This window comes from Lonchura striata, chromosome 22 (genome assembly GCF_046129695.1).
Source record: "Lonchura striata isolate bLonStr1 chromosome 22, bLonStr1.mat, whole genome shotgun sequence".
NCBI lineage: Eukaryota > Metazoa > Chordata > Aves > Passeriformes > Estrildidae > Lonchura > Lonchura striata.
In genome coordinates this window covers 931,054-956,655 of record NC_134624.1, presented here as the reverse complement: position 1 = coordinate 956,655, position 25,602 = coordinate 931,054, and the positions used below count along the sequence as shown (strand labels likewise).

Sequence of the window (25,602 nt, the reverse complement as noted above, 5' to 3'; positions counted from 1 at the left end):
CTGTTCTTTGGGTATGGAGTCACCCAGGGTAGTGTTTTGTTCCCAGGTTCCCGTCCCTAGGAGAGGTGAAGGTGATGCCTGGGCAGGGGCTGAGCGTGGGCTACAGGCACCCATCCCTGATGGAGTCTTGGTGCTTGGAGAAGTTTTGCTAAATCCCTGAGTAGACAGAACAAGCTCCAGCAATTTGATCTTTGAGTAGGCTTTTGTGTTTTGTGGAGAGTAAATTCAGGCGTATTTCCAAGAGAAGAAATCCAGCAGTTGTGCATTTCCCTTAAAACATCACTTAGCTTTAAGGGGTGAATCTCTATGCCTGCTCCAAGCCCACCAAAATCCTGACCTCTGCCACCTTCTTGCTCTTCAAGTGTCATGAGGGTGACTAGGCTCTAAGCCCCTGCAATATGAAGAGCTTATTATTGAACTGGAGTGGAAAATCTCTCTCAGGCTTGTGAATCATAGCAAAGAAATGGATTCAGGCTGTGGAGGGCTGAGGGAAGAGATGGCAGGATTTTTCCATCCTGTCTGAGAACAACTGGAGTCCTGAACTGAGGGAAAGGACAACTTTCTGAGGCTCTGTCTGGCCTTATTCTCTTTGCCTGCTGGAAACAAAATCAGGGCTTGGGAAGGGAAAGGTTATGGGTTGGCTGGAGCTGGCTGCCACACGATGCTCAGCAGCTCCTGTGACTCACTTGGAGATCTCTGTACCACGCTTCCTTGGACGTCTCTGACGTGGGAAGGGAAAGAGGAAAAAAGATCGGAATGGGGATGACATGTTGAGGAATTAATGCAGCACGTCCATGGCCAGATGAGCATGTTTGAGAGCAAGTGCTGATAAATGTTCTGTGCTTGAGTAATTACCTGGCGCCATGCTCGTGCTGCTGGGCCGGCGTTTCTGGTGAGGTCAGTGATATCCCAGCCTGGCCAGGGCAGGTCGTGGGCTGGGAATGTCAGCGGCTGTCTGGCACACCGAGGGAAGGATAAGGTGGTTAATTCATTTTCCCAGCTGCTGCCTGATACAAGGTCTCTTCAAGAAGACTGTCACCCTGAGCAGGGAGGTGCGAGGGGGGGAACTGTCTTCTGCCTGTTCAGCAAGGATTGGGGCCACTCTGGCTGTGATTTCTGGGCAGACTGGCAGCCACAGAACCCTCCGACCTAGGGAAAAAGGATTCTTGTTCATCCTGATCATCCCAATGGCAGCCATGGTGCAAGGCAGTGATGACTCAGGCTCTGTGGTGTCTGCAGTTGAGGCTTTGTGAATTCTACTAAAATAACCAATGAAATAATCTTAGCTGTGCAGAAAGGCCCCCTCCAACAGTAGAGGAAGGGTTTGATGGTTAGAGGAGAGTGAGCAAAGGACTGAAAGGATTTATTTAGGAATAAAATTCAGCACCCTCCATGTATTAATCCATCCTGAAGGATCATGTGGATGCTGTGCAAAAAGAAACGGAGATGCTGCATCCCACATGCAACTCAGAGCATTAATTCTTCAGGAGTGCTGGGTTTGCTGAGCAGCTAGAGGAGGGAGGGTAATATGTTCTTAAAAAAGAAAAACTTCTTGGGAACCATTAATAACCACAAGCATTTCGGATCTCAGTTCTCTGGTTTTTTTGAAGGGGAGAAATAACAAAAGGAACACCCAGATATCGTGCAAAATTAGTAACGCAGCACTGACTCAGCAGCTGGCTAGAATCCCTCTGGATCATCCCCACTGCCCAAAGCATCTCAGCCAGCCTTGCTCCAGAGCTCCAGGCCCTGCAGCATGACCCCAGCACGCGGCTGGAAATGGCCTAAAAGCCCCTTCCAAAGAAAAATGCATACTGAAAAACAGTATCTGTTGTGAGCACATCAAACTCTTGAACTAAGGCTGTGATGTGATGGGTATTTGAATCCTCCAGTGGATGGGGTGTCATTTGCTTGTCTAGACCAGCAGCAGGTTTGGCAGGGAGATTTTGGGGGGCTACTGTAGCCTCTCCCCTGCCCACCAGCACCACCTGCCAGGTAAAGCTGTGCTGAACCCCTTGCCCTGGCATGGCTGGGGTCTAGCACAGCATCCCCTAAGTCAGACCTGTCTCCTGCTATATGCAGCTGCAATTCCATCCCTACAGCCAAGCCTCTTGACAAGCCTAAGGGTTATTTTTAGAGCAAGAAAACCACCCCTTATGCTGAATGTGTGGGCTGGGATCACTGAGATGCTGTGGGAGCGCTGAGTACCATAAGAGGAGCAGGGAGTGTGTTCTGAGGACACCCCCAGTATCCCAGCCAGAGGACAGGGGGGCTGCAGCCCTCAGCTCCATCTGCATGGCCAGGAGCCCCAGGCTGGAGGCAGTGGTGCTGCCTGGCAGGCAGCTCCCTCTCCCTCCCTCTCTGCAAGGCACATGTGTTCCCAAGGTCCCCAGTCTAGACTGCTCCAGCTGCCATCCTCTGCATGAGCAGTTTGTCTTGGAGCACGGCTCCTTCCCTAAAGAAGCAATCCCAGCCAATTCAATCAGTGGGCAGGGGAGAGAGGTGACTGGAAACGCTGATAAAATACACAAAGTGCCTGTTTCCAGTCCTCCTCGCAACAGAAAAGGCCATTTGAGCTGCCAGCCCATGATAAATTAAGGAACACACAACGTGTTTGGATATCTATTAATGAATGAGTCATATTAATAATAAAAAAAAATAGACTGCATGCTTTGTATAATGCATGGGGAAAGTTTTATCCTTGCTCACATAATTAGATCAAATTGTTTTGGTGATTTAACCAGAAATATCCCTGAAGGGAAATCTTGCAGGCAAATGACCAAGCATCAGAGAGGTCTGTTTATGTAAAATAAAGTTAATTTTGAAGAGAGATAGTTGATAGTGTGTTTGAGATAAATGTGCTGCAAAGGATCTAGGATTGTACAAGTATATACAAGTATTTTTAGAAATTTTTAAAAATAGAAAGTAAGTAGTAGAGTAGGTGATCCCTCTATTCCTTCCCAGCCTTTCAGGCTGCCTTCCAAGGCCTGGGATTGCTCCAGTGCCCTGCAGAGCCTGTTCCTGAAATGTCTTCATAGAAAAGTGGCTTTCATCAAGCTGGAACGCTCATATTTTGTTGTGTTTTGTGCTGCTACTCTGTGAGGAACCCAGCTGTGGACAAGGACCTTTGTGTGATAGGTGTTGCACAGACCAGAGCAAACATCTGTGCCTGGTGAGGAAATCGTGTTACAAGGCTGGCTCTCCACCAGCAGCTCAGCTCCTGCCAGAATTTTGAGGGCTTTTTGTTTTTAGACTGGTTGAAACCCAAACAGGTCCAAATTTTAATACGATAAGCCTGCCTTGGAGAAGAAAGTAACCAAAGTATTAGGAGTTTTTTCCCCCTAAAATTCTAGCTTTGTTTTAGGCAGTGTTTGAAGCTGTGCAGTGCCTGGCAGTGATGGGGAGGTGAGGAGAGGTTGCCAGGCTGTTGAGGACGAGGGTTTTTTCTCCTTCTATTCTCCTAAGCAGGGAATTTTGAATTCCAGTGCTGTCCCTGTAGCTGTTCAGTCCTTCCTTGCTGGTTCTTTCCAGACATACAAGGCTAAAGGGTAGATTTGTGACAGTGGCCCTTTCCTGTAGAAATATTTCTTTCCTTCTTGGAAGAAAACAGTTCAGGTCCTTTATGTGCAGGGGGAATGTCACTCACTGCTCAGAACATGGTGCCAATATGGGGAGAAGTTTTTCATGTGTTTTCTGAACTCCTTTTTATGTTGACTTTTACTACAAGCATTAACACCTGAGAAAGAGGAATGTTCTCTCTTCTCTCCTCAGTCCTATCAGGATTTTGAACTCCTGAAACAGACTTTTCTGGGATACAGGAAACCTGTGCCACTAGTGGCTGGACAGAAATACTTTGGGAATACCCTAAAGTAAAAATGTCCATCTGTCAGTGTGCACTGGAATATGAGTTTAATAATTTCCTGGGAAATCTCAGCTCTTTGCTGCCAGGCTGAGTACTCACCCCTGGGGAAACGATTACAGGAATCCTTTGCTATCTGACCAAGTTGATTCAGGAGTCATTTCCCAATTTCCAGCACCAATTCTTGTACTCAATGTGCTTTAACTCAAGGTTCCACAGCAGGTTTGGCCCTGCTGAGTTTGGAGCTCAGAAGGCACCTTGCTCCCTGCAGCACTGCTGTGGGCAGAGGAAGCAGTGCGAGGGGGGGTCACAGTGTGGGAGAGGAACAGATATAAATTAGCAGCAGGAGGAAATGGCAAGATTTCCCTTACCCTCAGGGTCTGATGTATTTTCCTTTCAGACAAGTATGTTTAATTTTCCATTTGCAATTCGGAGCTCAGAGAGCTAAGATTTAAAAAAAAAAAGTCCCTTTTGCACCAGAAAGTTTCCCAGCAGCAGCTTAGAATAAATCCTATAATCATTTGGTGGGGTCGGTTGTTGTTGCTAATGCTACCGTGGGAAACTGAGAAGGGTTAAACTTTATTGTGGCTGCCATGAGCTGCTTCAGGAACTGTTGAGGCTGGTTAACAGCTCAGCTGTTTGGCTTGAGAAGAGAGAGAGTATCTGCTGCTGCTGCTGAGTTTCTCCTTGATCTCTGATCTTGCTTTGTGTGATAACAGGGTGGGTGTTCTCTGCCATCAGTTTGCAGAAGGAGCAGGCAAGGAGCCAGAGAGAGGAGAGCTGCCGTGCCAGGAGCAGGAGCTCACCACAGGAGCTCAGCTTTGCTGCTCCCTGCGATGGGAGGGCAGGGGCAGAGCGCTGATACCCTCATCCCACTGCCAGCAGCAGGGAGCCCTCCTGCCCCTCGGAGCAGTCCCCTCTGCTCCTGGTGGAATTCCCTAAAGGGACAGTGCAGAGGTCCCCACAGGCTCTGTGTGATCTGAGCTGGGGGTGAGGGTGGAGGTGTCTCTGGTGAGGGCAGGGGCTGTGTGTGCCCGCTCTGGGCACCTTGCTGATGACATCTCCTGCTCCCCGCGTGGAGCCCTGCACCTGAAGGGGGACTGCATCCATCACTCGAAGTAGCTGGGCCCTGATCCAGCCCATCCTCCTCTGGCTGCCTCTCCAGATACATATTTTTCCATGAGTGAATTTCTGCACTGCTCTCCCCAGCAAAGCCAGGTGGGATGTGGGGCTCTTGTCCCAGAGCCTGAGCCTCTTGTGTGAGAGCATGAGCTGGGTTATACAGAGGCAGGGGGGAAATTAGTCACTAGGAAGGCACAGCTCACGTCCCATCCAACCCAGCCACCCAGGAACTGAGAAATGTGAGAAGTACAAGGTGGCCTCACAGTGTGTCACTTCTGACCACTGCCTGTGCCCATCCACTGCCCCAGTTCTATTCCAGCTTGACTGACTTCAGTTTAAAAGTGGTCACATTCTTATCTTCTGTGGCTGGCTCCTGTTAGCCAGTCATCCCACCTTCACCTTATCCCTCTTACTCCTCAAGAAAGGAAAAAATAAGTATGAAGGGATGACAAATTAAAGCACCATGGCAGGGACTTCTGAATTGTGTACTGCTCTGTGCTTTCCCAGCTAGAAGCCTTTCTCTCAACTCTGTTTTCCCACTCCAGTGCTGGTATTAACTCTCTCCTTATTTTTGTGTTAGCTTCAGTCTGTTCTGAGCAGCCCACATTTTTGGAGAAGGTTTTTGCTCAAGCAGCCAAGTACAATTGCAGCTGCTGTTAGCAGGAAGGTGGAAAAGGTCACCTCAATTCTGGTACACAGGGAATGCCATGATCAGACAGTTGCATCTCCTCTTTTACCTCCTCTAAGGGTGTAAATGGGGATGGGTTTTGGTGGAGGAGAGATTAAGGACTTGGATTAATCTCCGATAAACTCTTATTAAACCTGTTGCTGCCTCAGATGCCCTGGATTCGTTGTTTCATAGTTATCATCCCAACTAAAAGGGCAGGGGGATATTTTTAATAAAATCTGGGATTCTGGAGCACAATTATACATGAGGCTTAAAAAACCCTACAATTAAGTGTCTATTTGCACAGCTGTATAATTGCATTATGCACGGGGCCCTGAGCTGGCACAAAGGCAGGTTAAAACACTGAGATATTGCTAAAATGAGGGTCAGCTGTATCAATGAGGGTTGTTAATACAAAGACCAGTAATACTGTGTTAGCCAGCCATAACAGCTGGCACAGGGGTCACATGAAGTGTCCCAGGCTGTGGGGACTGGAATCTCCAGGGCAGGCAGGGCTGGGCAGCAGCAGCTGAGTCGTGTGGTGACAGAAGTCCATCCCTGTGTGTCACAGTGAGGGACATCAGCTGTCCTGTGCTGTGTAGGCTCCTTTAAAGCCTTTTCTTGTTATCCTCACTACAGGGATAAAAAAATACTAATTATTTGTTGTGCTGATAAATTAATAGCACAAGGGACACTGAGTTTTGCTTATGCCCTCCTTGATTTTTTTTTTCCTACTGTGCCAAGATTGGCTCTTAAAATAGATAGATAGGACTTTAGATAATAGAATTTTATACAAATTAATGTGCTGTTTACATGTGGGAGGGTTGGTCATATCAGGAGAATATTTATCCATCCATTACCTGTATGGTTCAGACAAGTTTTCTCTTTCCAAAATCTTTTCCTGGGCATGAGATTTAGGATAGGGACCTCCTGGGTGGATTTTTTTCTAGGTGAATCATGCCCTTGATGACTCCTGGGAGCTGCTGATCGTGAGCTTTTTTGCTCCTGCTCATGGGCAGTACCAGCTTGAGCAGCTCTGAGCAGCAGGGCCAGCCTGGCAGGGAGATCTCCCATGGATGGCCCAGTGGGGAGGAAGCAAGGTCAGAATGTGGCCATGGGGCTCATCCTGCACCTGCTCCATGCACTGCACCTTCATCCCTGTGCAGTGCTGCTCCTGGGACCTGCCATGCAGGCAGAGAGCTCAGGCTGCCTTCCAAACACCCTTCATTGGCTGCTCTGGATGTGTCTCCCCACTGAATGCAGTGGAAACTTGTCTTTTGTAGCAAGCTACCAGAATATAAATCCTCTGGGAGACGCTTTAATTAACAGTTATTCTTGTCAGACGTGTTTGGCTTGGGGGAAAAGAAGTTTTGAGGAGTTACTAGGAGTTGCAGATGGCTCTCCAGAAATCTGAATTCTCCAGCCCATTGAAAAAAAAATATATATATGAACAAATTCAAAGGAGTTCAAACCTTGTTGGATAAGTATTTTTTCCTAACCTGTTTCAGATCAGTGCACAGCTGGGCTGTTGATATCTCCACTTGGTTCCTACCCTCCTACAAGAGCCCCCACTACTCTGATGTGTATGACTCGACCTTTCCTTTGCTACGGAACCATATTTAAGAATTTCCAGCATTGACACCAATTTTATTACATTTTATAACCTGCTGCTCTAAAATATGAAGTGCTGGGGTTGCACATAATCACAGATTATGTTGTAACTCATGTAGGAACCTACAACACCAAAAGCTGCACGTGTCCAGCTGATAGAGATTAGAACACACAATGTGCTTCCCTTGCCAAGGGCTAGCACAGAGCAGGAAAATCCAAAGCTGGGACATATTTGTGTTACCCCTATGATACAGGTCCAGCAGAGGGGAAGCACGAGACACAGCTGTGATCCTGGGAATGCAGGCTGCAGCAGAGAGATGGGGATGCTCTGTCTCTACTCTATGGAAATACGTGCTCCTGCAGATGTTTTTGTGCATGGCTTTTTATCTCTTTATAGCCATAGCATAAGTTGAAGGGAAGTTTTGGCTGTGTTGCTATAATTGGCCCTTCTCCCCAGGTCTACTCCAAAGATTGTGTTATGGGTCTCTGTGAAGCACTGTCAAGAGCACCATTCTGTTATAGAACCATCACTAATGTCTATTTTTGTTTTTCTAGGGCCCACCAGGTCTGCCAGGCTTACCAGGACCCCCTGGCAAGAGAGGTTCTCGAGTAAGTGCTTTAAAAACTTCCATCCCTTTGTATTTGAATCTGCATGTCCTATTGTTCCAAGGGCTGTTGTAGTTCCTGTGGCTGAGTAATGACTTCTTCAGGACCCTCTCTGTTGAGGTCTGGTCTCCTTCTCTCTCATTCCCTCCTGGAGGTTTTCCGGAGGCCACACTGGTGATTTGCAGCCTCCCTGAGCTAGGGTTTGGCATCAGCAAAGGCTGGGGATGGATGTTTCCAAATGGCTGTCAGAAGAATGAGATCTGTCTGTCTCATTTTGTTTCCAGTATCTGTTCCTTCTTGCAAACCCACTGCTGAATATTAGCTTTGGCTGCTTTTTGTACTCCCCTTCCCTCTCCTCAGCTTCACAAATTGTTTAGTTCAAGGTCCTTCATTAGTGGGACCAAGGTCCAGGACCAAGGACTCAACACACACAGAGATGAGGTTTTTTTGTTCCCCAGACTGAGACCTGCTCTCTGACTCCTTTTCAAGCTCTAAAGCAGAATGCCTTATCTGTTCAGGAATTTGCAATGGCTCTCGCAGAATTTCTTCCTCCCCAAATGAAAATCTGATGCAGAAGGTTGAGGGCTGTGCTGAGGAAACATCTGGAGCTGAGTGCTGCAGCTAGCTGTGAGAAAAGCCAGTGCTGCGCTGGCCTCACTCTCCCAGGGCTGGGCAGTGTGCCTGACCTGGACACGGGGAAGTGCTGGCACTGCTCTCCTGTGCTCCGTGTTCCTGGGAGCACACTGCTGTCCCACAGGCTGCAGCCATGGAGCCCCTTCCCTCAGCACTGCTGTGGGCTGGGGATCCAAAGGTGCGAGTGTCTGAGGCTGGAGGAAGGGAATATTTGGATCCGTGATGCAGGCAGCATCCTGGCCTGGCAGCAGAGGGAGATTTCCTCACACATACTTGGCTAAACCTCAACCCCCGTGTAATGTCTTTGCAGAGCAAGCAGGAGGCTGGGAGCTGGGAGGCTCGGCATTCCCCCAGGACACTTGTTACACTCCTGTGAGATCTCGCAGCAACCAGCAAAAATAAAATCATCTCCTTTCTCCAACAGTAGAATGCAGGTCTGCAGGACCCCTGGGGCCTGGGCCTGTGTGAACAGCCCTGAAAGCTGATTTGGGCTGTAAGTGAGCAGGGCTAAGCAGCACCAGGCTCGTGTTTATGGATGGGACAATCTGTTCCACGTTAGAGAAGTTTTTTAGTGATGCATCAGCCCTGATATCTTCTGTCACAAGTGCCCAAACAGCTCCCACATCAGCAGATTGCCCAGAGTTTGCATTTCTTGGCATCCCCCTTAAAGCTGGAAGTTGGTTCCTACCTCAGCTCATTGCTATGAGGGGTGTTTGCTGTCACTTACGCCAATCCTGTGGTTTGCAAACTAAACTCCACGTCTGGAGTCCCCAGCTGCATCCCCTGCCTGCTGTATGAGTGACCAAATTTCAGCTCCACATCCCAATTCCACTTGAGTTTCTTCTGAAGGAAATAGCATCATGGAAGCTGTGTCATAACTGTCTGTTATTCCCCAGCTGTGGTGTGTTCCATCCTATATTTAAGATCATCCTCTGAAAGACAATAAGCAACATGGTTTCTGAGCTCAGTCCCTGCCAGAGGTGCTGAGAATTGGTCCAGGAAAGAGTTCCCAGTTAGGAAGTGCTCAGCACAGCTGAGCCTGGCTTGGCTCAGACCTCTACAGAGAGGCTGTGCTAATTTTGGGAGGGGGCAGAAGGGTCACTCTGTGAATGTCTGGCCTGGAGCACTGGAGACAAGATTGCTCTGTGCCTGAATTGTTTTGACTTTGGGAAGTGTTTCTCCTGGTAATTTTTTCTTGTGTCTCTTTGGGATTTAGGGATTTCATTGGAAAGTGAAGCTGCCAGGAACTAAGATGGGCTTAGGGGAATTCTTGCATCTTTTGCTTTTGTTGTGCTTGAAAAACTTTAAAATAAACGTGCAACATTGCAGGGGTCATGTTCTACCTTTCCTAACCTGATCCTCCAAAAAAGCATCTGCAGTGTTCTTGCACCAGCCCATGGATAAGCCATGAGGTATCCCCAGGCTGCAGCCCAAGTTTGGAGCTCCAGAGGAGAGGTGAACATTGCAGGCAGCTTTGCAATGCTGGATGCAGAGGAAAGGAAGGATCCTTTTGTCAGCAATGCAATTTTTTTTTTGCCTAATGCATGAGATTAATTGCCCTTGTTGTAGCTTGCATAATTTCTGTGTTATTAATGCTTATAAGTTGCCTGGCACATTTGAAAATCCAGTAGCAGCATTTGCTTCATGACTTTCTGTAGCTGTGAAGTTGCCTTGTGATGATGTGTAGTGCAGAATTTCCACCCCATATTGTCTCCTCCCTTTGTTCCCCCCATATTGGTCAGCATTAAATGAAATCTCTGATTAGCCTTTGCCTTGAGAGTGAGACTGTGGTGGGTGAGAATCTGTAGGAAAATCTGGCTGCTCCCATGGATCCCATGGATCTGTCTCCTGGTTGTCAGCAGATGAGTATCACCAGACCTGCCTGTGTAGTCTGAGGGTGGCTCTTCCATGTAGGTAATGCCACCTGCTTTGCAAAAACACAGCCCAGACTCTCCAACAGCACAGAAGAGGTTCTGACTGGGACATATCTCAGCATTCAAGAGCAGTCCAAGGCAGGGTAGCAGAGTGGATAGTGTGGTGGTTTTGTTGAAAATTACAGTTTCTCCACTTTTAAAAGCCAATCCCCATTTCAAGAGCATGGCATTTATTGTACACCCTATCACTCCAGCAGCAGGGGACCACTGAGACAGATTCAGGCTATTCCTGTGCTCTGCTCTCTGCAGCTATGAAAGCAAATTTTCATTTTTGTAACAAGTGAAAACTGGGCGTTTCTTCTTCTCATTATTTCCCGAGGAACTCCAAGAGAAATCAGTTAAAATCTGCAGTAGGAATGGCTTATAACACTCTCTCAGGATCTCTCCAATCTCTAGAGATATTGTTGTACTGCCATGTGTGCTCTCTAGGAAGGGTTTCTCTGTCTCTATCCAGCTAGGATGGTTTTCAGCTTTCATGTCTGCATTAAAGAATTTGAGACATAAGAAGAGGTCTGTCCACACGGTTTGTTCTTGGATAAATGTGCTGTGTGCCTGATCAGGTGTCTGTGTAAGATCTGAGGGAATGGCAATGCTAGCAATGAAGGATTTCCCCGGCTTTATATGATGTGAAATGCCAGGCAGCTCATGGGACACCTTTTCCATGGTGGTGAGTGTGAGTGGTGGCACTGGGGGTGCACTGGGTGACACCCCCAGTTCTGTGCAAGCCATGGGTGTTGAGCTTTTATTTCTGACCTTTGCATTTCTTCAAACATCAGGGTCTCCCAGGGAGGCAGAGGCTGGGATTTGCTCTCAGGGATGTGCCAACAAGCTCTACAAGGAGCTGTCAACAAAGAGCTCCCACTGGAGCAATCATTCCTTCACCACTGCAGCTTGTCCTGCCTCACTGCAGGCTCTGTGAGCTTCACCCAGTGCTGTCTGCATGAGGGGCTCTGGGCAGCACATCTGCATCCACCACAAATTGACTCGTCCCACTGCTGTGGTTTGACCAGCAAAGTACCCACAGCTTGAGAGGATCTGCAGGAAAGAGCTGTGAGGAGTGACACTTGGTCTTCAACCCTGCCTTCCAGATGAGGCTGTGGAAATCCCAGTTGCCTGTTTTGCCTCTACATGAAGGAAGCAGCAAGTCTCAGGCACATGCCAGACAGGAGTCCAGCTCGTGGGATGGTTTGGGTTGAAAGGGACCTTAAAGATCATCTTGTTCCAACCTGACACCATGGGCAGGGAACCTTCCACTAGACCAGGTTGCACCAAGCCCTGTCCAGTCTGGCCTTGGTTGTTTGCTCAGCCCCAAAGACAGCAAGAAAAGAGCAACAGTCAAACTTTCCAAAACACTTAAATAATTCAGGAAACCCACTGGTAGTCACTCCCTCTCCAACAGGAGAAAATGCAGGTACAAGAAGTGTTTCATCCCTGTCCACACAACAGGTCAGAGGCAGAAGCAGCAATAAAAAGCCTGATGTGCTGTAATTGCTCTTGGTTCATTTAAACTCTGAGACACCACGGGAGAAATCCAAATGGATGGGTGAAGGGAACACACATGCACAGATGCTTCAGGATGCACTTGCCATCCTGCTGTGAGCCACAGCAGCTTGAAAGCCTGGGAGGTCCCAGTGTAACATGTCCCTGTTACATTTAGTCTGTGGCTGGAAAAAATCTCCCTTTCCTTCAAAATGCAGGGCTTCCCTCCTGAAACAAGCAGCTCAGTCAGCTGGAGAGATTCCCCAGTATCCTCATTCCATTAGGAAGATTTTCCAATTTCTGAAAAGTGTTTAAAGAAACAGTTTGCTTGGCTTCACTTCAAATATTTAGCTCTTTTTCAGCAAGCCAGAGGTCACAGTGAGATCTGTAGGTCAGAAGCAGAAAAAGTTGCTTTACACAGTGAAACCCCAAGACATAATGACTTTCAAATGAGCGGTCATTCCTCTGACTGGAGCTCTCTAGCATTTAGCAGGAGTTGGGAGGATTTTATTCCCCTTCCTTGTGAATGCTGGAGGGTTGGGGGGAGCTGTGCACAGTTACACTTTTGTTAATTTTTGTGGGCTGGGAACCACGAGGCATAAAAGCCCTTCTGTGAGCAGGGTCCCATCTCCAGGCACCCCCGAGCTGAGCTGGTGGCTCAGTGTCCTTCTCAAGCAGCATCATTCACACAGAAGGCATTCCAGGGAGATGGGAAACCCCTCCTGGCTTGGAGAACACATTCAGGGATTGTTCTGCTCTCCGTGCCACGGAGCAGCCTGGGGCTGCTGCTGTCCCATGGTAAAATTTTCCATGGATTTTCTTGGAAGCTTCCAGATGCAAGTCTGCCCACTGCTAGATTGGATTATTTCAGCAGATATAGGAAGCTAAAGTGGGTGGGGAAAGGAGCACCCAAGCAAATAGTGGCACATGCAGTGGGATTTTTTCATTTAGTGGTCTCAGTGCTGTCCCACCCTTTGTGTAGATAAGAGGAGCAAAACTGATGTATTGATGATAAATCTATTTAGGAGGATCCAAATTTCTAGGTGGGAGTGGTAAATTGAATTAATCCAGTATAGCAATTAACTGTTGCTGACAGCTCCCAAGGCAGCTGCTATCCTGTGCCTTTTGTTACTCAGCCCATCTAACTGTGCCACACAGCATCTTCCTCCTCTGCCAAGAATGTGGGTGGAATCCCAAACTCAGGACTCACCATGTTGGAACACATCAAGATCAATTATTTTTTTACAATTTTTAGGACTGCTGGCAGACTACACCCTTTTCTCTCCACAGTTGCCAGAGCAGTTTCAGACGTCTAACACAAGCCCCAGAACTAGTCACAGCAGTTTCCTCCATGCCAGACTGGACTTCCCACTATCATTTCATCACCAGGATGTGGCCACTTCCACTAGGCTAAAACCACATCAGTCTTTAGGGACGGGATGAGCCTCTGACCTTCCTTTGCCTGGGTTGCACTGGATGCACTCTGTCAGACTCATTGAACTCGGTGGTGAAGGCTCTGTTTTATCTCAAGAGTCTCTGTTTTCATAATCACACTTTTAATCACTAGAAACTGTGACTGGATTCTTCCTCCCTTCTCCCCTCCTTCTGGTGAAGGCTTTTTAGGATTTCATTGCTGTGCTTTGGTTCACTCTGGAAGAACCTGCAGCAGATTTTGCTGGGGGTGTGATTAGTCTCTTATCCAGGAGCTCTGGATTGGCAGCTGAGCTTCCCACAATCCAGGTTTGCTCCTGGAATCCATCACTTTCATCTGGGAGTCACACCACACCGAGCTGCTCCCCCCAGGCTGACAGTGCTGTGAGCCTGCCCTGGGCTGTGCTGGAGCACAAACCCCAAATGACTGCTCTGCTGTGGGCTTTGGGCCAAGCTGCCTCACTCCAAAGCTGAATTACAGCCGAATTCCCTCCTCAAATCCAGCAGCAGGCTGGATTTATGAACCCCATTCAGAGCTACCTCGATTATTGCTTATGTGTAAAAGCTTTTTAGGAACTCATCTTTTATAGAGACTTTGCTGGCCTGATTTCTGTCGCTTATTATTCATTATTCTATATATTTGAGACTGGAAAGATGGGCTGAAGCATTTTTGCCACCACAGACTGGCAAAAATGCTTCAGCACATTCAGTCTCTGTTTCAGTGTTCCACCCAATAAGGTGGGCAGTGATTCCACAGTTTGCTGAGAAGATGAATTTATTTGAGACTCCTCAGTGTCCAGGGACTCTGGCTCCAGCAGCTGTATGGGTTTTTTTTAAAGTGAGAAGGTGATACTGGAAATTCACAGACAGGCTAAACAAGAATTTCAGGTGAAAATTTAGAAGGAAATTAAGAATGGGGCAATAAATGTATTTGGGTTCAGGCTGAAAATTTGGAAGAAATTTTAAGAATGGGATGTTAATTTGGGTAAAAATTGCCATTCAAAAAGTTCCGTCTCAATTTTTTTAATTAAATAACCTCTTCCAGCAGAGCAGCATGTTGTGAAATAGCACTGAGCATTCAGCAGCTGTCTGTTCCACAAGATGAAATTTAAAAAGGCATTATTTTCTATTAAAATGCAGTAAAAATAAAACTGAATAGAGATCAGTGCACTGATGTTCTCTCAGAAGACAGCAAGGGCACTGAACTTAGCTGGCAGAGGAATGTTTAATTGCAGTGATTTTCCTTGGAAATCAGATCCTGAATCTTTTGGCCTCAAAATGCTCATTGGAAATCCTACAGCTTGCTAAGAAAGTGCCTGAGTGGTTTTTTATCCCCTTGCCTGTGCTTCCCTAACTTGAGGGTACACAAAGATCTCCTCATGGCAGTGGAGAGCTCTCACACGATCTTGGCAGAATTCTTGGAGTTGAATTTTCAGGTTGTTTCATCTTCCAGGAACGTGTTCAAGAGGACTTAAAATTGTTATTACTTCTGCCTGAAAGGTTAGCAGATCTTCTGTGCTGTATATAATGCAGGCATAAACTATTCTTAGCTGCTTATTCCAGATAACTCCTTAAATAGGCTTTGGAAAACATGCAGGGTACTTTTAAAATAGGATGTAAAAGGAGATACTGGTGTATGTGATTTGAGGTAGCTACTCTGACTGTCAGAGAACTAAGGAAAAATATAGATTTAACTATGTGAAATGTGGATTTAATGAATTTACATGATCGTACTGCTATTCCCACTGTTTTGCTGCCTGATTATCCATTTTCTTCCCAATCTCTGAAGGCAAAAATCTGCTTGGCTTGTAGGGAAAATTAGTTGAACGATTGTAGGGAAAAAGAGCTGAACGATTTTCCTTTAGTAATTATTTGTGTTCTCTTCAATTCTGAGGAAAAAAAAAAAAAAAAGTTGTTAACACCCCCACACACTTCCTCTCCCCTCTGCCTGCTTCCATCCCCTTCTGCTGGGGCTCCTCCCACAGCCTGGACTCCCCTGACCTGTGGAATGTTTGGTTTTCCCAAATTATCTCAGTGTCATGACATGTCCTGTGGTGGCAGACACGCATCCCCTTCCACAGAGGCTGGTGGGAACCCACAGCTGAGTTTCCCTCTGTGGGTGCCAGGGAGGGTCCCAGTGTCACCACCCCCCTGCCAGGGCACCCCAGGGCTCTGGGACTGTGGCCTGAGTCTGGCACAGCACAGCCAGAGGCTTTTGGCTGCTCCAGCATTCGTGCAGATTCCCACCATCTCCTTTTGACTCTGCTTTGTGTTTGTTGTGTGTTTTAGGGTCCCCCAGGCCCCCATGGAAACCCTGGCTCACCTGGCCCCCCAGGACTGAAAGTAAGTATGAGCTGGTGCGAGGAGCTTCCACCTTCCCATCCCAGGGACATCCTGGGGGAAGGACAGCTTCCTTTTCTCCTGCTCTGGAAAAAGGACAGCAGCTGAAGCCATTCCTCCCTCCCTCCTGCTCTCCCAGGGGATCTCCAGCAGCACAGCTGAGCCTTTTCCTGTGCCCAGAGAGACCCTGCTCTGTGCCTCCATCCTTGATCCTCCTGAATTTCCAAGACTGCCAAATTAGGACCCTGCTTAAGCTATGCCTGTGCCAGGGCACAAAGTGCTGTGTCAGACACGGGCAGTGGAATCCTTGCTCCAGAGCTCCAGCAGCTCTGAATTCCTTTGCTTTCTCATTTCTCTCCCCTGGATTTTTCAGACTGTTCCTCTGAGTCTGGACAGTGGCAGAAGTCACTGGCAGCACCCAGCATCTTCCTCTGCTTTCCTGCTCCTGAATCTCCTCCTCCTGTCTTTCCAGAGTTTCTGGGAACTCTGAACTCCACCAGTTTTTCCAAACTGATCTCATGGCTTCCTTTGAGATGCTCTCAACTCTCCCACGAGGGCTCACAGACCTGCTGCAGTGCCAGGGGCCCTGTGCTTTGTCCTTTTCTCCTGCACACACATTCCCTCAGGTGGTCCCTGCAACTGGACCTTCTCCCTTTGCCTGGGATTGAGCCCAGACATGGCTCTGGAGGGGTCCTAACCCAGCATGCAGCAAAACCCTTCCAAAAGGTGTTTTAAATCCCAGCTCATTCTGTGTACAAGGTTTTGTGTTACCTAAAGACTGAAGTTCCTGGAAAACTGGTTTGGATTGCTTTGGTATGATTGTTTACAAAGGAATAAGTTTATATTTTATAACATCTGTGTTGGACTGAAGAACAATGGAGCTTGGAGAGGCAATACTTAACAGAGATTTTCAGTACCAGGGAGCTGTAGGACGTCTCAGCCAAACAGAGAAAGGTGCGAGCAATAGTTCTGTCTTTTCATGATCTCATCAGTAGGCAGAGATGTTATGAGCACTATTGAAGCTCTGGGAAAAAGATTCTGGAAACTTGGCATGCTGCCTCTACGTGATTAAAAATTAGGCACTGGAGACATGCTGGTGAACAGCAGCTGGTTTAAATTCCACATACAGCCTGAAAAGTGAGCCTGTAAAAGTTCTACGTCTTAGTGTTCTGCATTTATTCTCCATCAATGACTTCCAGATCACACTTGTTGAGTTTTATAAGTCAAATCAAACTTCTTTTATCTAACTTCCAGCCCTGCAAATCCAGCCTGGTCCAAGCTGTGGAGTCAAGCTATGTTTCTATTCTACAGGATTTTTTTAAAAACACTTTTAGCCTAATGACTTGTCAGAAATCATCATTTGGTTGTAAAGCTCTCTTCAGTTGGTCACCTAATAGAAATTAAGTCTTACTGTAAGCATTTTTCCTCCATCTCAATGCACAGTCTGGCAGCAGGAAGTCTCAGTGGATGGAGAGCTGTAAGTCTGCAGCAGAGATCTGGTGTCATCAGAATCTGTGATATATTTTATTTTTGTCCAGCCACCATTTTCAGGATTGGACTGTTCACAGTGCTTTGTTAAAAGAAGAATTAAGTCTGCAATGGGATGTGAGAGCTGGAGCTCAGTCCAGGCCACGGCAAAGGTTCACCTCTAGCAGGGAGAGCCTGGTGAGGCGTGGTTACATCATCTCTGCCTCAGAAATGCTCTTTGGAAGGTGTGGATCAGATGCCAGAGTTTTGACTCCCCTCCTTCCCTTCAATTCTCTGGTGTTACAGCAGTGCCAGAAAATGGACTTTGCTCCAAAAAGTGTTTTTTCACCCCCATATGCTTTAACTGCCTGTAAGCCTGTACCTGGGACCTGATTTCTTCATCATAAAATCATCAAAGAATGGTTTGTGTTGGAACCTGAAAGCTCATCCCATTATGGGCAGGGATATCATCCACTAGACCAGGTCACTCAGAGCTCCATCCAGCCTGGCCTTGGACACTTTCAGAGATGGGAATCTTCTTGATAGACCCAGCACATGGCAGAAATTCTGAATTTGTGAAAGCTCAGCCTGCACAAGAGGGCAAAGCAGCTCCAAGTGGAACTTCTCTTGCTGAAAGCCACCAAGTGGCTGCTGGACTTGGTCTGTCTTAGATAGCAGCTAATCCCACAGAAAAAAAACAAGCAGTCTAAGAAAGGAAATTGAATTTTCCCCAGATAGATACAGTTTGGAAACCTTGACTAACACCAAGTCCTTGTCATTTAAGAAGGGACCCAGGAGTAAAATATTTATCAGCTGAATGGGCAGAGTCCTTGTAAGGTCAGGCAGCTCTGTGCAAGGGCTGTGGTGTGGCACTGCAGCCTCTGGGTGTTTTTGTATCTCCTGCCTGGCTGGAGTGCTTCAGTTGTGTTTCTGCATTTCACAGTCAGCCCTGTGCTGAGCCTACTTTATTCTCACCACTGGAGCTGAGCACTTGTAATTCCTTGGACTTAGGGAGCTGATCTTTTGCACAGAGCTGTTTGTAGCTGTTGAGCCAAAATCCTGCTGATCTGCTTGGGCATGGTTCCACTGACCCCAGTGGCATTACACCTGCTTGTGCCACCTGGGAGTTTAACCTGTGCTGCTTAGCTCAGCAATTCATGATGTGAAACTGCTTAAAGGGGGATTCTGGCCACTTCCTGCATTCTGCTTGTTGTCCTTGACAGTTGTAAAATTGCTGTTGCATCTGGTTGGCAGAGTCTGATTATTGCAGATAACTTCTGCAACAGCTGTAGCCACAGGCTGGGCTGGGGCTGTCACCTGAAAACTGCTGGGGGACAGGAGGGGTGTTTTTGCTAAAGACCAAATGTAGCTCACAGGATGCCCTAAAAGCATTTGGGATTGAGCAGATGGTCAGACAAGGTGTGTTTTCAAAAGGCATTGCAAGAGTTAGGTTTGCATCTCTCACCTGGAGGGTTTGGCATCAGGTATTAGGATGATTTTCTGCTCTGTATAAATCTCTTCTTAAAGCACTTGAAAAATACTGTATTTTCAGTTTAGTGAGTGCTTTTTCTCTCCAAGGTAGCTCATCAGTTTGGCTCACTGATGTTTAAAATAGTATTAATGGGATTGCAAAACTGAGATGTTTAGACTGCACTTCTCCCAGGTAGGAAGAAATCCCAGAAGAAAACAATTTCCTCCTTTATAAGATGTGTTCTCAGTAAGTTAGGATGAAAAAGAGAGAAGCTTGTGGGAAAGGTGCTGTGGCTTGCTGAGGGACAAGATTTAGGTTAATTTCCCCATTGTCATTGCTGTGTAAGAAGACTCAAGCAATTAATTCACAATTTCAGCCCTCACATCCAACTGGTGCCACTGCTGATTGATCTTGGGGATTGATCCTGCTCCTGGCTGAGCTCTCCACCTGTGTGATGGTCTCAGCAGGGCTGAACACTGAACCAGTGCAAAGCAGAGACCTGGCTAATGCAATCTGGAGCTTCCCAGGGGAAAACACAAGTTCTTTTCCATGTCTCAAAGTCATTGCATGGAGCACATGGGAAGATTTAGGGAAAGTGGTGGGTGTCTACCTGCTGCAGTAAATGAATTTTGCAGAGTAGAAATGAACACCTAGGAATCCCAAGGGCTGCTCTAATCTGTTCGCAGCAGTGGCAGCACCCAGTGACTGCTCTGAAGCTCAAGGAGTGGGAGAATTGCCCTGATAACAGCTGCATGCAAAGCAAGATTATCTGCATGACTTCATTTACTGTTTGGAAAGCCGGCAGCCTTCACTGAGAATTTGAGCAGATACATCTGCCTTGAATCAGCAGTGCTCCCTACAGTCCAGAGCCAAGCAGTCTCACTCCTGAGCCTCACAGCTTGTGTGGATGCTGGAGGAGGAGGAGAATGGGGAGTTTACCCTCTGTGCAAGGTGGGAAGTACACAAGGAATGTACTCACAGTGAGGCTGTGTGGAAAAGCAGCTCAGCTGGCTGTGACCAGAGCCCTGTGCTGCTCATGAGAAATGCCAGTTCATAACCAGTATTGCTCCTTTCTGGGTCACCCCTCAAGCACTTCACTTGCCAGACATTAGTTAACCCTCTCAGCTGTCCTGTGCTGATGGGTGCACAGAGATTGTGGGTTTTCTGTGATTCATGGGTGTTATCTGGGATACCCATCATGGCTGTGCCAGAAGGGATGTTCTGTGTGCTAAGCTTTATCTCTCCCCTACCCAAAGAACCTGGCACCCTTAAATCTCTTCTAGATTTTCCTACTTGTATCTCTCCGTGTTAGGTGCTCACATTCCCTTCTCACATCATGAAAATTTGAAGTGGGATTTCCAAAGGAATTTGCTGAAATTAGGTGATCAAATGCTGCTGAGATTCCAGCCTGTGTTTGTCAGAAGATCACAGCCTCAAACTGTAATTTCCCTCGTCACGGTTGTTAAGGAGGAAAATAAGGAATACTGCCACTTAAGGTCAAGTGCTGCTTTCTGCTAGCCTGGGGGCCTCACAATTGCTCTGCCTGTTGGGGGTGTCTAATTAGTACAGCTTCCCCTGCAGTCTCATCTGTTCCTCACAGTTAAAAAAGCAACAGCATCTAGTAAGTTGTTGAGAAGGATGGTTCAGCCCCAGTAATAGGCTTGGTAATTATTTTTGTGATGGTAGCTGTAGACAAGGAAGGAATTGCAGCTGTCTGGTCTAATAAGTATCAAAAGTCCTGACATTGCTTTCTTCCAGTTATCCTTTCTTTAGCCAATTGAATACTGTCAACTACTATTTAAAACTCAACTCTTTAGCAGCAGCAATCACTCACCAAATCCACCCCCAGCACAACAGCTATTCCAGGCCACTTTAATACATTTGGGATGTCAGGGAAGACTGGGATAAAACAAAATGTTTTTCTAATTTGGAGGCTTGGTGGAAGCAGAACCACATCTGTGGGCCGGGCCCTTGGATGATGTCACTAATGTAAGTTTTTCATTTCAGGGTCAGAAAGGTGATCCTGGGCTGTCACCTGGAAAAGCTCGCAATGGGCAGAAGGTGAGATGTCACCCCGAGGCCGTGGTGGGCTTTCAGAACTGTGCAGGGAGTCTGTACTGCAGGCACAAGCATCCCAGCTGCTTAGGACTGGGAGATAAGGCTTAGATCTTGCATTCAGGACTAAAGAGAGGTAGATCATAGTGCACTGAGGTGCCACCTGGCACAGTGGTGTTGTCCAAGTGTTGATGCAGTTTATCCACAATCTGCAGCCAAGTGAAGTTCTGGCTGCCACAGGCACGTGGCTGCTTCAGCCAAGTGATTCAAGGAGCACATCTGAGGTGCAGCCACACTCTGGGCATGCAGCTGCAGCTTGAGGCAATCCCAGCGTAAGGAATAAAAACCTTGGAGGCTGAGGAAAGGATTGAAAGGATGTTCTTGGCAAGAAGCTGAGGAGCAAGGGTTTGCCTCATGCTGCAGCCCCATCAGTGTAGAGATTTCTTGGTGGAGGCTTCTAAGGCATGGACATTGCTGAAGGGTTTCCACTGAAGGGTTTCCACCAAGGGCTAAACCAACACAAAGCACCCAGCTGGGAAGGAAAGCTTCTTTCTGGGCTTAACAGTTTTTGAGGATCAGAGTCCTGCTAATTGCTTTCAATAAGTTACAACTCCCATTTTTGCTGTTTCACAGCTGAGTGATTTTTACTGAGACAACAAGCTCTCACAGAATTCTAGAAATGAACAGTAGGGCAATCAGGGCTCCACATCATCTACCTAAATTAGCTCTTTCAGTGATGCCTTCACAATCCTTGGTACCTCATGCCCAGGGCAGAAACCTGGTTCTCTTCCTCTCACCATAGCTCTTGCTATAAATGCACAGCTCATAGAAAGCACCAGCCATAAGGAGCTTAGGCCATTTATTCAACACCAGATGCCCCCATAAAGCACAGTGAGGCCACACAACTGCAAGATGGAAGGCAATGCTAGAAAACATTCAGAAGGCTATGTCTGAAATGATGCTTTTAATACCATGAGATGTCTTTAGAAATTTCTGGTACACTATACTGGAGTGGCATCACATGTAAATCATCCACCTGAAGGGTCTGGAACTGTTTTCTTGAAGGCAATGCTTGGTGTACAAAAGGGAGAGATCCAGATGACCTTTAGCTTGTGTTAACGAGGCTTTATCCCTGATAGCAATAATAGGAATAAGGGGTTTCCAGCAGGAGTTTGGAGTGAAGCCTAATTTTCAGTCTAGATACTGGAAATTTGTTGATTTTCAGTAAGAAGGCACTCCAGGGCTTTTTGATCCTGATCAGAGGAGGCCAAGTGGGCTCACACAGCCGGGTTGGGTGGTGGAGAGGTCTCACAGCGATGCGCTCATTCGTTCTGTGATGGTTTGGGTTTGCCAGCTGGGATGTGATGCAATCCCTTTTCAGAAGTACAGGCCACTGAACAAACCCTCCCAGCAGCAGCCTGCAAAGGTTCAATCCCTGTCAGATGGGCAGGTTAAATAATTACACCAGCAGCACCATCCCAACAGGAGCCACAGGCTGAGCCAGTGCAGTAGCAGAGTGTGAGAGCAAATCACAGGATTTGGCAGGAGGTACCTGTTGTTCTTATTGCGTTTAAAATCTAAAATTTCCTTGCCTTGGTGATTTCAATGCCTATTGAAAGGCGAATGAAGCATGTGACTGAATGAGATCATTGAGGGGAAAAAAAGCGCATTCATTCTGCTTGCGAAGAGCTGGACTCCAGCAGCAGCTGCCATTAATTAACTGGGGTTATTATTTATATGAGCCACTTAATAGAAATGTTGTTTAAATCTACTCTTCTTATCCAGTCAGGTTTTGAAGAGCTGTGATTTGAACCAGAAATATCAATAGCTGGGGGCTGGTGTCAGCAAAATAATTGTAGTAACTGCAGTAGTCATAGGGAAAATGTTGCTGAAAGCTAATTTAATTTGCTTGCTTCCTACAGGGAGATGTGGGCTTACCTGGTTTAACTGGGTTCCCTGGACCACCTGGTAGAAAGGTAAGAGTGTTCTTTGGTAGTGAATCAGATCAGTAATTTTATTTTAAAATTTTCTTCTATAACTCTGCCTGATTTAATTAAAAGTCACAGTATCCACCCAAAGAGCCTTATGCCTGTTTTGCAGGTGTGTAACCTAGGGAAATAGGCTGAAGCAACTGCCTAAAGACTATGTAAGAGTATGAAATGAAATTCTGGATGCAGAATTTCCTTCTTTATATTCCTCATCCCTCTGCACCCGGACACTAGGTGTTCCTTAACAATCTCAGTTTAGGCCTGGTGCAGCTAATGCATTATCTAAAGGGATCTCCAACCAACAGCAAAACTCAAAGGATGGATTCAGAAGAGTGCTAGCATTCCAAGGAAACCACATTTCAAAAACATATCTATGTGCCTGCCCTCTTTATTTTGCTTGGAGACTGTCAGCACTGGTTAGGTTTTACTTTATTTGCTTCTATATTGATGCTTCAACACCATTAACATCACAAACAACACATTTATGCCTAGAAAAGAGTATGTAGGGGTAAAACACAAGATCCATCCCTGTTTTCCTGAGGCAGCAGGGTGTGTGTTTCTATCCATGCATTCAAGCCTGCACAGCAGTACCTCAGCTATCCATACCTGGAGCTCAAATCTTTCATATATCAAGGATATTTCAGTGAATTTCCAGTTCCACGCTATGTTGGTAGGTTGGTTTGTTTTTTTGGAAGCAGGGAGCTGTTTGAGTGGGGCTCAGTGGCCATGACTCCCCCTCCCAGCTAGCCAACATTGCCACAGCTAACCTGAACAGTGAAAATGAGCATCTTGTTTCCATCACTTCATCAGTCAATGGGCCATTGACCATACACTGTTCCTCAGGTCAATTAGCTGCACACAAACACCTCCCCTGGTATGTTTTAAGACTCCAAGGAGAGAAAGAAGGTGGAGGAGGCTGAAAGGAACCCTCCCCCTCTGGGATTATTTGTTGTGTGCTTTATACTAGAACCAAATTGCCAAGAGGAGGGGCTGAGTTTATTTTTCTACTCCAAGGCTGGTCATGCTTGGGGTTCTGTGTGGAGTAGAAGCAATTGAGTGATTAATTACAGATCTTTTGCTGTCACAAACAAGTTCTAACTAATAGGGTGCAAAGAATACCATTTTCCTGGTATAACAGCTCATAAAACAAAACCTTGTGGTTACGATCAGCAAAATGCAATGTCAGGAGTGCAAGCACTCATAGTGGAAAAAGCAGAGAAGGAATAGGAGATTGAACAAACATTCCCAAGTCCAGCACATGGCCTTCACATCTGATCATAACTCCCACAGGACAGGGTAAAGGCAGGGATATGCTTCTGTTTCTTCAAGTAATGAGCAAGTTGGATGTTGAAATTTTTCCTTTGGTGCAGCTTAAAAACACCCCCCAGTAGCACTAGTCTGGCAGTGGGTTTGGTGTAACCTGGCTTTTATTAGCATCTTGCATTAAGAAAAAAGCTACAGCTGTTGGAGAAATGTTTGGAAAAATCTTTTTTTTTTTTTAAATCTGGGTTGCCTGCTGGCATTCTCCCAGTGAAAATAACACTGCTGCTTGGCTGAAGGTGGGCAACACATCTTGGCTACTGGAAAACAGCAATGCCTTGGAAATGGACATCCCTTCTCCCACTCCATGGAGGTGCTGCAAAAAGGGCTCTCAGGGCTTTGATCAGAGAACACCATGTAGAAACCTTCAAGTGGGTAAAATATTTCACCAGGAGAAACAAAATGCATTTCCCACTAAATGAAACCACTGTCTGAGCAGCGTGAGCTGGAGCCACAACAAGGAGCATGTGGTTTTGGACAGTGTGGCTCACTCCTCACTGCCTGCCTTGGGAATGCTGACAGATCGAATTGGACTTGTAGGATTGGACAGGCTGATCTCAGAGCACCCCTGAAGTTATTTTAGCTCCACACATCTATGAGTACATGAAACTGCCTTAGAGCAACTGCAGGTGTGTTTCTCATCCTCTCCACACAGAGCAAATGGTCCTTTTGCAGACCAGGAAGGGTGGCAGGACTTGGATGTTCCCTCTGCCTGTCCCTCTGGTGCCTGTGAGGTATCTGTGGGCTTTGGCTTTTGGTTTGGGGCTGCAGACCACAGCTGCCTTGGAGATAGATCTCAGCAGAGCAGCATCATTGCCCCGGAGGAGAAAACAGCAGCAATGAGATAGGCAAAGCTTCTCTGGAGTCAGAGAGCAAAAACAGAGCTGGGAACTGGTCAGTGCTTCAAGATATCCAGGTCTCATTCCCTGGCCCCTTAATTCTTCACATTTCCTACCAAAGTGCAGGATGATCCCTTTAGCTAGGAGAGAGTGGATTATAAATATCATCACAGATGAGTAAATCCTTCACTGGAGTGCAATTTCCTTTCTAAATCACAGCCCTTTGTGTGGAGTGCCCTGTAATCATCACGAAGTGTTCAGATAAAAGAGCAAATGTAGTTGTTTTCCTACCCTCTGCCCTGTCATTTTAGTGCTATTTGAAGAGGATTTTAGCAGGTAAATACTTTCACACTACGGCCAGCTTTAACATACACAAGCTTTTCTGGTTTTCCTTCATTGTAATTCACCTGAGGCAGAAATAATTCACAAGGGGGTATATTGTGAAGAAATACATGTTTGAAACTCTCCAGAGCCCAGAATATGTGGTGAGGAGGATATTTAATAGAACATAACTGTAGCACATAACAGTGCCTACATATTTAGGAACATAACAGTGTTCCTAAACCTAATTGTCATTCACTTACCACTACAGAATTGGTGCAGAATTTAGTTCAGGACATGCTTTGAGCATCTCAAGAGATCATCACACAACCACCTACTTTGGGTGGACATTGCAGGCTCAAAACACCCATCCTGCAGAAACCCAGCTGGAGCAGAATGGTTCAGAGCAGCCAAGCCAGGCACATATTTCTTATCAGTGGAAAAGTAAGCTATTGTTAA

The 25,602-nt window shown here is 46.7% G+C and overlaps 1 protein-coding gene across 6 annotated transcripts in view; it reads left to right on the top strand.

Moving 5' to 3' along the window:
* COL27A1 (collagen type XXVII alpha 1 chain) overlaps positions 1-25,602 on the top strand; it is a 141,602-nt gene that overhangs the window by 17,236 nt on the left and 98,764 nt on the right. For 5 of the 6 annotated variants that reach the window (XM_077787809.1, XM_077787811.1, XM_021551390.3 and 2 more), the window contains 4 exons: positions 7,815-7,868; positions 15,632-15,685; positions 20,628-20,681; positions 22,598-22,651. In XM_077787809.1, the coding sequence (XP_077643935.1) occupies positions 7,815-7,868; positions 15,632-15,685; positions 20,628-20,681; positions 22,598-22,651 (216 nt within the window). The remainder of the gene's footprint in view (positions 1-7,814; positions 7,869-15,631; positions 15,686-20,627; positions 20,682-22,597; positions 22,652-25,602) is intronic. The other variant, XM_077787810.1, reaches the window with a different exon arrangement.